A 14,767-nucleotide genomic window follows, 5' to 3' on the forward strand; every position below is an offset into this window, starting at 1 on the left:
CATTTTGTTTTCCAGCAGGTAATTAATGGCACACATCAGCACCTGTCAACGTGACAGGCAGGACACAAGGTGTTTGTTAAGTATAACAATGTTCATACAGTAAAATTAACCTGTAGTATAGGCTATATTTTTTAATTGACTTTTACATGGCCTACAGGACATATGGAGAATGAGAGACGTTTACATAAACAGTAGACCGAGTTTACCCATTTGTAGTTCAGTTGAACTGTCAACATTGAGACACTAGAGGTCGCTGAAGTCATTCTAAAGTGTCTTTGTGCCTTTGACCTGTAGTAGTGACTCTTTCTGGTGGTTTGAGTTTGGCAAGGATCAGTGCATTCAATTCTGGTAATTAATGGCGTGCTCGATCGCGCTTCATAACATCCAGATGTCATGTGACCAATCAAATGTAAAGTACGTGCATATTTTGCCATATGGTTGCATAATCGATCGTGGTTATTTTGACATGACTTTATGATAACTATAAAGTATGTTGTCAACAATTTGGACGTAAAATCTTATCTAATCTGATCGGATGTGTCCTTGGAGGCTTTAGTCCCCAACGACTTGGCTACATGATAAAGAAGACCATTAGCCTATATGCACTATTATCTCTTGCCCTATTTTCGGACTTTACGTTTGTAAACTTGAATTATCAAGCTTGCTCAACACGGGTATTTAATAATCAACTTCGAATGATTTCAAGAGCATCCGACTATTTTTCATCACACATATTTTGCTCTTTACCCCGGGATCTATCAAGAGGACAATAAATAGATGAGCATTGAAACCACAACAAAAACTTTCCCACATGGATTCCCGGGTCGCTAGCATGGCCTTTGTCTCCGCGTTTTGCAAGTGGATGTCATGAAATTGGGAAGCACCGACCGGGCGACCGTGTGGGCGTGTTCCAATCGGCCTAGCTGGCTCTGCTCTTGTGCGGAGTCCAGAGCGCAAAACGCACTTCTCGAGGGCGCAAAGCAATCTCACACCCTGACGCGCACACCATCTCCGGCTCAGGCGGACCCTCCATCCAAGGGAAGGAAACATACGAGTCTCTCGACATTCGACAACTCCAGCCATGTTCGCATTTCGAGTTGTTACGCTTTATGTGGGCCTGCTCCTTGTTTTCCTTTGGAATATACCATGTTTCCAGTCAGCTGCTATCATCTCTCCCTCTGCCCCGAAGAGGAACAGGGGCACCAGGGTCCCTCATCAGGGCGGACAAAGGTCAACCAAACTCCTAAAAGACATCTTCGCTTCTTCCCATCATATGATGAGCCAGCACAAAGAGGAGCAGAAGGACGATGTGGTGCCGCACGAGTACATGCTCTCCATTTACAGGACGTACTCTGCAGCGGAGAAGCTCGGACTTAACGCCAGCTTTTTCCGCTCCTCTAAATCTGCCAACACCATAACAAGTTTCGTGGACAGAGGAACAGGTTGGTTTTGGGCCGCGGCCAACTCAGTCACATCAATCTTGCAAAGCTTTTCTTTTTGGGGGAACTACCTGACGTAAAGAAAGAAGAAATAGTTCACTTTAGAAAAATAAACGAATTATTCAACTGGGTTTATGGATCAGTCTGCGGATGCATATTTTCCTCATGTGCACAAAACGTGTGACTTTTCCCTTTCGCTGTAGCTACTCCTTAACCCCTTGGTAACACGACTGTAAAACACTAATTGAGACGCTCTCTAAACGAAGGTTGTAAATCAGTGTCAGTGCAGGCTTATTAAAAAAAAAAAAAAAAAAAAAGCAGCAACGTCAATAGGAAACTTTCCCCTAGTTATGGTAAAGCTACCACACCACTTGTGGTTTGCATGCCCAACACCCCCAATTTGGGATGGAAATGAATTGACTGCACATTTTCACATATTGGAGTGGAGAGAACTCGGTGAGAGGAGCAGGTGTTTGAGTCATTAATAGTGTGAAAGCAAGTGGTTCCAGTCATTCATGCGAAAGCAAGTTCAAGTCTCTCGTGTAATATTGTAATTGGAATGCGGCTGTATCACAACATATTCATCTTGGAAAGTGCATATTTTTATTTTCTTACACTGTCAAGGTTAATTCAATTGCACTTTTTAATTTTTCCAGTGCAATTGATAATTTGCATTTTTTATATGGAAAGTTCAATAAGCTATTTACATTGGGATAAACACGCAGTCAAAAAATAAAATAACTAAAACGACATATAGTGACTTATTCCAGCTCCACTTTGAATATTTGACTCGTTTTGTTACAAAATACTGATTCCAGCTCCTAAGACACAAAACAACAAGAGTTTTCGAGGTTGTGTCTGCTTTTTTTGCAGTGTGAACTGAAAGGAAAAAGGGGGGAAAAAATGCGGCACTCTTGTTGCGTGATTGTGATGTGGTGTGTCACTGCAGGCTCTGACCCCGAGCTGGGACCCTCTGAAAGCCGCATGGCATCGAACGGCTGATTGGAGTATTTCAACTCAGTGATCTAATTGAGTGTTCATGTCATAACATATCAAACATTAATTGTCTTCTTCCGTAATGACCCTTCGCTCACGATGATAAATCAATACCAAACGATAAGGGAAGAAACATCAAAAATAATAGTCACTTCCCCTAGCTGTTGCAGTATTATTTTTACTTTTATTTATTTATTTTTTTTTATTTTTTTTTTGCAAGCGCCTTCTCTCGCCAATTATAATTTATTACGGAAAATATACTTCTTCCCGTCCAAGCACCTTTTCTTTCTTTTAATGGTGCTCCCAAAATCCCTTAAGTGTTGCATTTTATGAAGTAACCTGCAGTGTTTAACTCAACTGGGAATAAAACTCAAGGCAAAATGACCTATTGAGGCCTGCTTTTATGCACAAGCATGCGCTGCGCCTTTACGCACCAATTGCGTGTTTTCGTGACATTTGCAGATTATAAAAAAATCTTTTTAGTGGCCGTTATAATCTTTTAAAATTAAATATGCATGCACAGTTTAAGGTGGTTCAATTTAAGATCACAAACGTTTAAAAAACAAAACAACAACACAGATAATTGTATCTCATGAACGCATCCCTGCCTTTAAATTGACAATGAAATACTGCAAAATGTGATTAGCATTTGTTGACGTATACAAAAATTGCGACTGAATCTCGATATTAAGAAAAGCTGGTACATTCTTGTCTGTCAACACGAATATGTCAGTAATTTCAACAGGCTGTTCACCCAGTCCGTTCGAGGGGCATTTTAAGGGGGATGTTGTCGTTGGCAAGATGGGCTGAAATATAAGAGGGGAAGTGCTTTAATGGGAAAGATGGGAATTCAGGCTGTTAATTATTTGGTGAACTTGTATTCAATTTTGTTTAAGGTCTTGTTAAAAAAAAAAAAAAAAAAAAAGGTAGAAACGTAATGCAGACCAGACGCGCAAGTTGCAGAAACAAGCACAAGGTTTCAATCTTTTTTTGTTTTTTTTTTTGTTTCACCCGGCAGGGTTCACGGATGGGAAACTGACAAGTAGAATCAAATATCTCTTGAGAATAGCGTGCACAAATCACACGAATGTGCGCACGCAGCCTTGTCACTTTAATTTTTCCGAAAAGTTTGATATTTTGATATTATGCAGGTCAACCCGGGCAAGAGTCATTCGGCCGCATTTTACAACCCGAAAACATACAATTTAAACAGAGTAATGATTACATTTTCAATGCAATTTCATATCATGAAATGTGGGCTATATTTAAAAAAAAAAACCTCATGGAAAATTCAAGACCACTTTTTTCTTTAAACACCTGTCGTCTCTCCAGTTTTGATTTCTCTTTTTTCTCGAGCTTTTCGTTTATCGAATGTCTGCTCATAAGCACTATTGAGAGAATTACATATTCTAGGTCAGATATTTGCATTATTATGCTTTGCAAATTGTGTATTTTTATTACCACAGCGTCACATTGATGGAATATTTGAACCCCACTGGACCCCCACCGCGGCTTCTGCAGAGTATAATGCATTAATTGTGTATTGTTGTTCCCTTTGGCCCGTTATACGCACAGCACCAACTTTATCCGTCCTATTTTCTTGTATAAAAGTTGACACGGCTTCTCCAAATAGGCTATGTAAATAATAAACAAATTGTTTACATTTATTGGATAATCAACATATAAAAACGAGCGATTATCGCAATTTAAACGAAATATAGCGTGAATTAAATCTACTCATGATTGAGATATGCACGATGAAATAGAAAACAAACGCCATCAAGGACGAATAGATATTCGGCTTGCACGCTGTGTGCTTAATTGCATATCAAATATTACGCGACACTGTTCTGGAAAAGAAATTAAAAGGTGCGAAAGACCAAACGTTTGGAGCTCGTAGCTATATGCAGAATAAATAAATAGATAGATAAATAAATAAATAAATAAATAAATAAATAAATAAATAAATAAATAAATAAATAAATAAATACAAAAATAAATTCGCCTTTCCCCAAACGCATGAGTGCAAATATATTTTACTGAACACTGAACGGGCGCACAATTTATTGACAAATGACTTTTAAAATAAAAATGAATCCGTGCATGTTGTGCTCTTTTTCATGAATTTCCAACTGTCTTAATGTTATGACACAAATTTGAATCTTTTTATGTTTCTGTGAGGAAACAAATTTTATTGCAGAGCTATAATAAACATGCAGGTAACGCGTAATATTTTCAAGCTAATACAATTTATAAACGGAGGATGCGTTTCGAAGAGTACTTTTTTTTTTTTTTTTAAAGGTTGGTTTAGTGTGGGTATTTGGTGGTGGGTGGGGCGGAGGAGGGGAGAGGGGGTCCTCTGTGAGTCCCCTCCCTCCCCCATCTGAACACTGTACACCCTAAGTGAATCTGACTGCAATTATTTTCTTCTTTTATCCTTGCAGACGATCTTTTGCACCCTCCTCTGCGAAGACAAAAGTATCTGTTTGATGTCTCAACCCTTTCAGACAAAGAGGAGCTGGTTGGGGCCGAATTAAGGATATTTAGGAGAGCTTTGGGAGACTTACAGACGACAGGCCTCTACCACATCCAACTTTACCCCTGCAGCTCTGACATGCTGCTGGACTCCATACTGCTGGACCCTTTGGACTCTACCAAGTCCAGATGGGAGGTTCTGGACGTGTGGGAGATGTTTAAATCTCATAAACATAAACATCATCATCATGAACATAAAGGGAGCCAGCTCTGCTTTCAGCTCAGAGTCACTCTCAGTAATTCCGACGCCGAGTTGGATCTCAGGCTGCTGGGCCTGGATCGGAGCGGGCGGTCCCAGCAGGAGAAAGCCATTCTGGTGGCCTACACCCGCTCCAAGAAAAGGGAGAACTTGTTCAACGAGATGAAGGAGAAGATCAAGTCGCGGAGGTCTAGCAAGGAGAAAGAGGTGGTGAGAGCTTCAGAGGAGGAGGACGACTTGGAGGAGGACGGCTTGCCCCTCAGGGGGGTCAGAGGGGAGGGGCCCCGGCGGCGGAGGAGGACAGCGCTGAGCAACCGCCACGGGAAAAGACACGGGAAGAAATCCAAATCCAGGTGCAGCAAAAAGGCATTACATGTGAATTTTAAAGAGCTGGGCTGGGACGACTGGATCATCGCGCCCTTGGACTACGAGGCGTACCACTGCGAAGGCGTGTGCGACTTCCCGCTCAGGTCTCACCTGGAACCTACCAACCATGCCATCATACAGACTCTCATGAACTCCATGGACCCCAACAGCACCCCTCCCAGTTGCTGTGTCCCCACCAAACTCAGCCCAATCAGCATCCTGTACATCGACTCAGGCAACAATGTGGTGTACAAGCAGTACGAGGACATGGTGGTGGAGCAATGTGGGTGCAGGTAGCGGCCATTCAACTCTTTTAAAAGACGTAAAATCCACAAAATGTTACATTGAGATGGGTGGACGAGCCCTTCCAGGATACCTCGACTCGCGATATTTGCTTATTTATTCCACGTCACCGCTCACAAAAAATGCACACCCTCTGCCTTAAAAGTGTTATTTGTCAACCATGCAAAAAATGACGAGTCATCAAACAGGCCCTTGTTTCCCAGAAATGTGTCCATTGTGTGATGGAATCCCATCGTGCACCTGTTCGTGCTGTCCTGGAGAGCACAGATCCGGCTTTTTGCCTGTCAGCGTTTGGACTTGCAAACTCTTGTCGTGCAATCTTGTCGCGAGGGCGGACTCTTTTGGGTCTGTGCATCCAGCTCATAATTGCCTCGGTCCGGCTGGAGTCATTAGAGGCTCGTGCAAGCGCATGTTATGCAAAAAAAAAAAAAAAAAAAAAAAGGGGGGACGAGAATGTCACACACACACACGCACACAGTCAGAGAATAGTGATAATGCCTTCAAGAGATTTTTGCCTGACTGCAGACCAGTCGTGAGGCGCCTGTGAGAGGGTCACCGTGTGCTTTTGCGGACAGAAAAGGACAAAAAACAAACTTGTCGCTCCGCTGTTGTTGTAAAAAGATGTTTTTAAAAGCACACACGTAAGGTGAACTTTTCGTTTTTTGCTCAAAAGTCTGCATCGTTATGAAATGCACTTCCGCAGCTTACTGCGCCAAGGAGATGTTTGAAAGTTTGTCTGCTCTGGTGAGGAAAATGTCAAACAAGAGACTCGCAAATGAAGCGATATTTAAATGCACATTAGCTTTGAATGCACTGCTGTTCATTTTTGTTTTTTTTTAGCTGTAAATATTTTGTATAGTCGATAACTTTACAAAGTGCTCCCAATGAAGAAATGAGAGAACTGCATTTCTTTGTAAATATACAAAATGCACTCAAATCGGTATAATTTCTATTCTATAATTATTTTATTATTTGTGATGTACAGAGTTTCATGATAATCATATATTTCTTACAGTGATAAGAGTAATTTAAGGTGTATTCAATATTTTTTTTTTTGCAGAGGGTGGAAAATACCATTATTAAGTGTCTACCTCATCATTGCGTATCGGACCTGAGTTTTGAGGTGCATTCAGTGTAAAGAGCTTTGACAGCATATATCAGATCATCTATATTCATATATTAATGGATAGTATTCCACTCCATTACTGTACAAATAAAATTCAAAACCAAGTCCACAAGCCTTGTATTTGGATTACTTCCACCCTCGTTATGTTTTGTATATTAAAGCCAATAAAACGTTGTTGGACATCTGTACGACAGTCAAATAAGAACATTCAATTTGCCTCATTCTTGTTTCATTTCAGGTTTTTAAATTTGTGTGCAAGACTAGTAAAAGCAAACTTCTCGAAAAAATACAATATATCAATAATATTTCCAATGTTAGCAATGTGTCATTGTAGGTCAGTAGAAAATGTTATTTAATATTAACATCCAAAATGGTTTCAGTATCAAAACATCATTTATTCCATATTTGAATATAGCAGCTTTTTACTGATGCTCATAGTTCATGAGGTCATGCAAAACTTGTAATATTGGCACTAAGACAGTCACTTATTTGAGTTTTGTGACAAACGACGTGATTACGAAAGAAGAGCAAATAAGTGAATTCCAAATATTAGTAACTTTGTGGGCTGTAGTCGCTCTAAGTTTTAAAACTCAAATGACTTCGAATTTACTGGCAAGTCAAAGTTGGACACGCATGTCAACTTCAAGTCATCGAATTTGTGAGTTTGTTTTCCTTTTTTCGAAGATCTCGAGGCGCTTTTTACCGACTTTCCGTGCTTTTTCTGTCTGTTGGTGATTGTTTTTCATGTTTCTTGGATGGGCTGTGCCAGATAAGTCAATTTACTTGCTTTGATCTTCTGTGCATGTGCGATGACAATACTTTTAGACCAATATAAAGTGTTGAAAATGGCTTGCCGTCTTTCATGATGCTAATCGTTAATTGTTGAACAAACATGCTGCGTTGGGGGTCTCCGGAAAAGTGACAATTTTAGAGGTACAAGGTTTCGGCCTGATGCCAGCGATATTTAAGATCAAACTTAAAACTATATAAATAATAGTATGTACGATTTACCGTTATCATTCAGTTTTGGCAGAATGTCATTTTGAGAAAAAAAAAACATAACTACCAATTTTGGTAACTATTAAAGACATTGAGTTAGACTAATGGGGCCATTTGTGGCCCGACGGCCATTTTCTAGTGGCCCTCAGCGTTTATAAAAAGTTGGGCTGGGTTTAAAAATAAAAAAATAAAAAATCGAATCATCAATATCGAATCGATTTTCCTTTTCAAGCCCAATAGATTCGTAAAAACCGTGAATCGATTATGGAAATATATCATTTTTCCCATAAATTCTTAAGATAATAGAATTTCAAATGCCGTTTCTATGTATCATATTATTTTTCTTGAAATTTACTGTTCACATGAATTCAAAACTATTTTCTTAAATTTATGAAAGACATGACTTATTGCACTTTAAGACAATTCAGAATATTTTAAGCTTAGATTTACAATAATTAAATTTAAATACTGAAAATATTTCATCTCATCCTTGCTGATGTCAATGTTTGTGTAACAATTAACTGATTATAACACGCATTACTTTCATGAATAAACTAAATCATTTGACCAGTTACTGCCTCCGCAAAATTTATATTGGAACTTAATATTTATGGAGTTTTGATCATATCCTTGACATTTATGAATAATTGATGTTCCATAATGAATCGATATCGGAATGAACTGAGGTGAATTGAATCGGGAAAAATCGAAATTGAATCGATCTGAACTCTTGTGAATTGAAATCGAATTGATTGAGAAAATTAGAATCGATACCCAGCCCGAATAAAAAGTAAAAGTTTTGGGTCTGGGTGTTGAGAAAAGTGGGCAGGTTGCGACACCCACAACCACTACCACTAATATATTTGACTATTCTAGATATGCAAAGAAACTTTATTTATATCTATATATCTATGTAAAAGAGTAACACCATTTCTCTATATCATGCTTCATGAATTAAGATATTTCAGTTTCAAAAGCAAATATGTTTTCCTCCACTTTTTGCTGTTGCTTGTTTTGATCTGATCAGAGTGTGGATCTATTCGAAGTGGGATAAATGGCTGTGGGCCACCCCAAAATTATGAAAACTGCCTCATCACCTTTAAAAGGGAAGTCAACTCCAAAATGTTCTTTACAATATACCATATTCCCATTAATATTGTGTTTGTGGAATATGATTTAAGCAGGAAAAATCCACCTATTTTTATACATCTCGGGGGTGGCCATTTTGCCACTTGTTGAATATTACATCACAGTTTCTAAAGGTGCAGATAACGACCAATTATGACTCACCTGTTTTCTGAAGCTGAACTGTGATTAGCTGAGCCATAAGCAAGGTTGAGAGCAAGTTGCAAAATGGCCGCCCACTGAGATGGATACAAATAGGTGGAATTAACTGCTTAACCCAAGGGTATCAAACTCATATTAGCTCAGGGGCCGCATGGAAGAAAATACATTACTAAGTGGGCCTAATCGGTAATGTAATGGTATATAACTTAGAAACAATTGCCGTCAATTATATGCAGATTTTTGAGATTTTTGAGCCAGCCTTAAATTACGGAGCTCAACTGTAATCTATTGTCCCAAAAAAATAACACGAATGCAAAAGAAATGTGGCAACACTTTGCCTGTATGAGTTCCGCATGTGTTAAATCGACCTGTTTTGCATATATATTGTTCCCAGAATACATTGTGTGGCACAGTTAATGACGTTATAAGGACGTCATATGTATTGTGTTACCAGTAATTGAATTTGTGTCGTATTTAACACGTTTATGTTGGTCTATGATTAAAAAAAATAAATAAAAATAAACAAACCATATCTTTTAAGTTGTGTGTAAAATAATGACTTCCAAGGGGATTCCGTGTACAAGTTACATTACTCATCTGAGGACTACTTGTGAAATTACAAATTTATATATTTGATTGTGGCTGGCAGATTAATTGGTCCAACAGTACATTTTTATTTATTTATTTTTTTTACTTTACAAAGTCATCTCACGGGCCGGATTAAACCCCTTTTCTGGCCTGATCCGGTCCGTGGGCTGTATGTTTGACACCGATGGCTCAAGCCATATTCCACAAATGCAATATTAATCCGAATGTTGTGTTTAGACTAGTGGGGGCACATACGATGCAACATATTGTTGTAAAGAAAATTTTTGGGTTGACTTCCACTTTTTAACAAGTGTTAAAAATAACCAAAAAGAAGTAAACAAATAAAAATGCTAATATAACTATAATACATAATAACTTGATTGGTTCAATAGTCAGACAATGTCAATGTGTTCCTTCAGTTTTTCTGTATGTGTCTCTTGAAGGGAAAATTTTAGGCACTAACTCACCATTCGCCATTAGAAGCACCTTAGATATTCTCAAGTATTTGGGCCAGTCTATTCTTGTCATTCGGGAACTGTCAATCTTCACAAAGAACAAATGCCATAAATGGCCGCAAACCGCTTTACACAAAAGCCATTTTGCGAACATCGCCATATGGTGGCCGACCGTCCAAGGGGGGAAATCCACAGCCTGACTGTCACTGATATGTTAGCGAATGTACGAAAGCCCAACTATTTCCCAATGAATTAGCTCGACTGGGTCAAGTTTACTTAACACTTTAATGTTTTCCAATCTGTGGATGAAAAAGTTGTAGAGAAAGGGATTGCTCCCATATAGGCTATCGACCTTGGCCTGGAAACAATTAGGAAATTGCTTTGAAATGTTATATGTTGTCCAGACTCTTGTACAGTATCATGTCACTCCTCACATGCTTGTGAGGGGGAAACAGAGGATGCTAAGTGCACTCTTTAGCAGGCGCGGCAAATGACTGACACAACAACCATCCCCTTGAGTATAACCAAATGGCCCTCCAGGCTATATGTCTGCCATATACAGCCGTGGTGCTACTTGAGACTTGCTATCTTCTCCTGTGAGAATTCTGGGAGATAGTTGGCACCATGAAGGTTAGGAATGAGAAGAAGCAACAAAGACAGATTAAGCGACTCAGCGTTAAATTATTGGATGAACTTTTCCTTTTTGATTTATATTTATTTGACACGTTTTCTGGTTTGGTTGGCACTGGCCGGGAGGTGAGAGCGAATGTGAAGGGAACAGTTAAATGGTGATGAAAGGGAAAGGAATGCTTTGTTTACCCGCTCAATCCCCCTCTCCTTAAGTTAAATGTTCCAATAAAACTTCTTCATGACAACCGCCGTATTGTCCCTCCGCTGCAGAAAGAGAGTTGTGTTTATTTGAAACTTGGTTTGGGTGTATTAGTCCAAGCAAACCAAAATTGGCAACGAGACGGGTTCTTTTCATCAGAAATGTGGAGAATGTATAACACAAATAGTCTTGACACCCCACATCTGTGTGTGAAGGCTCCTCTTTAGGGCAGTGGTAAGCTCCAAAGAAAGAAAGAAAGAAAAAAAAAAGTGAAGATCGGCATTGTGATGCTGTGAGTGGGAAGCCCGGGAGCCTCTCCAAGATATAAAACTCATCTTGGCTCATTGAGAATGTGAATGTTCCTCATTCTTATGATCATGATCAGTCGTGTTCTCATCAGGATGGACATAATACATCTTGCTGATAGCCTAAATACCCGAGACATCTAAAAAAGCAAGTGGAAATATGTTAACTGGGAATCAATGCGCATCATAACATCCTTTGTTAGGCTCTTGATTTGTTGAAATGGAACTTACTAGAAGAAAAGTGAAAACGAGGCTGACACTTGGCCAAGGCCTGACTTTTATATTGATAAAATCCAGCACAAGCATATTTTCAGTAATGATGTTTCTCATTAGAGGGGCTCTTGGCTCCAGAGGGATTCTGTCTTCTGCTGTGTCTTGTACTTCTTGTTGTTACAGTTAGCTGATACGTGGCTCTATTTATGATACAGTTTCACACTTTTTTTCTTAACACAGGCCAATGCAAGGTTCGGAATATGGTCTAGGTGAAGCGTGTAATTAACCAAATTACGATATCAAAAACCGGTTTGAACCGGAAAATCATTTGTTTGTAGCCTGTAGGCAGTATCCTATTTTGAAATGTCTTGGTCAGAACCACCAAAAAGCCCAAAACGGGTCACAATACTGCCTACAGGTTAATTTAAAAGATGTGAGTGCATGGAACAAAACAGCATCAAATCATTTGACTTTGAATTATATCAAGATACGTATTGAAGCACTTTTACAGTGACTACAGTTACAGGCAGGCAATAACCCTTCTAAAACTCGAATATTGGCAATATTCGGGTTTTGTAAGGCCATGTAAACATGCGTAATATCCCGAATATGGCGCCTGGGTTACTCCTTTCATAACCCGAATTCTTGCTCATATAAACAAATTCAGAATACCTCGATTGAAAGGTGCATTGTTTTTCGCTGTGCACTACATTTTCTTCTTCATATTCTTTTTCTCTAATTGTATTATATTATTATTATTAGGGATGGGCGAGTACCGATATCAGGTATCGGTATCGGGCCGATACCAGCCTTTTTTCAAGTACTCGAGTACTCGTGACGCAGACGAGTACAAGCGACCGATGGCAGAGGGGGAAGACGTTAAGTGAGTCCTCCTTGCCTGTAACTGGCGCTAGCTTGCAGCAGTTTTTCACCAAAACTTCACCGGTTTGGAAATACTTCAAAATTGTGAATCCTACACTAAAAGAGCATTTTTGTGTTTTATTTTGAGCGTTAAGACTATTGAAGAGTGACTGTACTGTTTTTTTTTTTTGTCAAAATTAAAGGAAATATATTTGTTTAAAAATATCTTTTAGTGATTTTTTTTTTTTATTTGTCAAAATGTACTACTGGTATCGGCAGTTGGTATCGGTATCAGTGAGTACTGAGGGTCTGAGTATCGGTATCGGTCTGAAAAAAAGTGGTATCGAACATCCCTAATTATTATTATTATATATTGTATTATATATGGGCAGCACGGTGATTAAGTGGCTAATTAGCACGTCCGCCTCCCAGTACTGAGGACTCAGGTTGGAGTCCAGGCTCCGGCCTTCCTGGGTGGAGTTTGCATGTCCTCCCCGTGCCCGCGTGGGTCTTCTCCGGGTACTCCGGTCTCCTCCCACATTTCAAAGACATGCATGGCAGGTTAATAGGGCGCTCCGAATTGTCCCTAGGTGTGCTCGTGGGTGTGGATGGTTGTTCGCCTCTGTGTGCCCTGCGATTGGCTGGCAACCACCTACTGCCCATAGCCAGCTGTGATAGGCTCCAGCACCCCCCGCGACCCTTGTGAGGAGCAAGCGGTTCAGAAAAAATGGAATTATATATATAGCAACGACTTGCATGCGCAGCTCCGTCCTACCCGCTAAAGGAACTTCGCTTGAATACTTTGATTTCTCTACAGCATTTTCACATTATTTTGTAATTCTACAGCGAAAATGCCAGTTTGTGCCTATACAAGTATATAAGTCAGTCCTTCTGGCGTGTAACCCACCAGAAATACTCAAGCCGGTGTCAACTAACTTGATGCTCGCACAGAGAACCACACTTCTGGAGCAAGGAGGAAACCGACTACTTTATTTAGCGTGGTGAGTGACATTAATATATAATGTCTCTCTTCAGAAAAAAAAAAAAAGAAAAGAAAAAAAAATATATAATGTCTTTTGTTGAACGTAGTTTAACGCGTAAATAATGTTATTTACGTAATTACGTTGTCCGCACCTTGTGGTCCGAACGGGATGTTCCAATCGAGCACAATGAGTCAACGTGAGCAACTCTGTCTGCCACGCATTTAAACGTGTTACCTTGATTGTTTCCGCAATTCTGACCTTAACCCGAATATTGACTGCATGCAAACGTAGTCAGTGCTGACCAGGTTTGCCACAATTACCTTGAAAAAGTAACTTAGTTACTTTACTGATTACTTGCTTTTAAAAGTAACTAAATTGCGTTACTGATTACTTGATTTTAAAAGTAACTAAGTTAGATTAAAAGTTACTTTTTTAGTTACTTTCAATAGCTGCTGATAACACCATCTCAACATAAAAATAATGAGGTAGAAACAGAGTTCCAAATAATTTATTGAAAGTGCATTTTTAACATGAAATTTTTTTTTTTTTTAATGAAAAACAAAATAGGCAGTCTTTCTTGACTTCTTGTAACATAAATACTTTTTATAAAACAAAAAATAAAAATCTATCCAGGTGCTGACAACTTCATTTAAATGTATGCAAAATGACAAAAAAAAAGTACTCTCTTGAGTGGAGCCATTCCATATAGAATTGAATCGTAACCCCACTGAGCCAAACCAATAAAATCCTTCCACTTTCAGATCGAACCGTCCTTGAATCGTTTCACACCCTATGTATCAAAAACCATATAGAATAGCTTTTGTGGAGAGATGTACACCTCGTGTCTGTGTGTCTATTTAAATAGTATGAGGGACAGTAGGGCCACAATGCACACAGATGGACAGATGAAGGATTCGACAGAGCAGCAGATGCCTGAAGTGACCCCTCCTGCTGCCTTTCATTGAGCCACTGGCTCCAACACAAAGGCAGGGGCGGCCCTAATCATTAAATACACTTGCTTGTGCCTGAATGGCAAAGGTCATGTCCCCCCCGCCCCCTCACCGCCAACTTCCATATATTTTCATGAACTCAATTAACAACAACTAAATATCCATAATCACCACGTCGTGTCATTTTCGGAAACCATTTGAACACAACAATGAAAACTGGACATTTTAAAGGAGGTGGTCACACTTGGAAGACTGCCAGTCGGATAAGCAGTTTTGTTTTGATTTTTCCCACCATTTTTGAGTGCATGTCCCCTCTTTTCCCTCTTCCTCTGC

At 39.4% G+C, this 14,767-nt stretch overlaps 1 protein-coding gene across 1 annotated transcript; it reads left to right on the plus strand.

Moving 5' to 3' along the window:
- Nucleotides 1–964: 964 nt before the first annotated feature.
- On the plus strand, nucleotides 965–7,110 carry gdf6a (growth differentiation factor 6a). The gene is made up of 2 exons (XM_077527116.1): nucleotides 965–1,442; nucleotides 4,880–7,110. Exons 1-2 carry the CDS (start codon nucleotides 1,082–1,084, stop codon nucleotides 5,830–5,832), a joined length of 1,314 nt encoding a protein of 437 aa, XP_077383242.1. The 5' UTR covers nucleotides 965–1,081; the 3' UTR covers nucleotides 5,833–7,110.
- Nucleotides 7,111–14,767: the final 7,657 nt, after the last annotated feature.

This window comes from Festucalex cinctus, chromosome 7, assembly GCF_051991245.1.
Source record: "Festucalex cinctus isolate MCC-2025b chromosome 7, RoL_Fcin_1.0, whole genome shotgun sequence".
In the NCBI taxonomy this organism is placed as follows: Eukaryota; Metazoa; Chordata; class Actinopteri; order Syngnathiformes; family Syngnathidae; genus Festucalex; species Festucalex cinctus.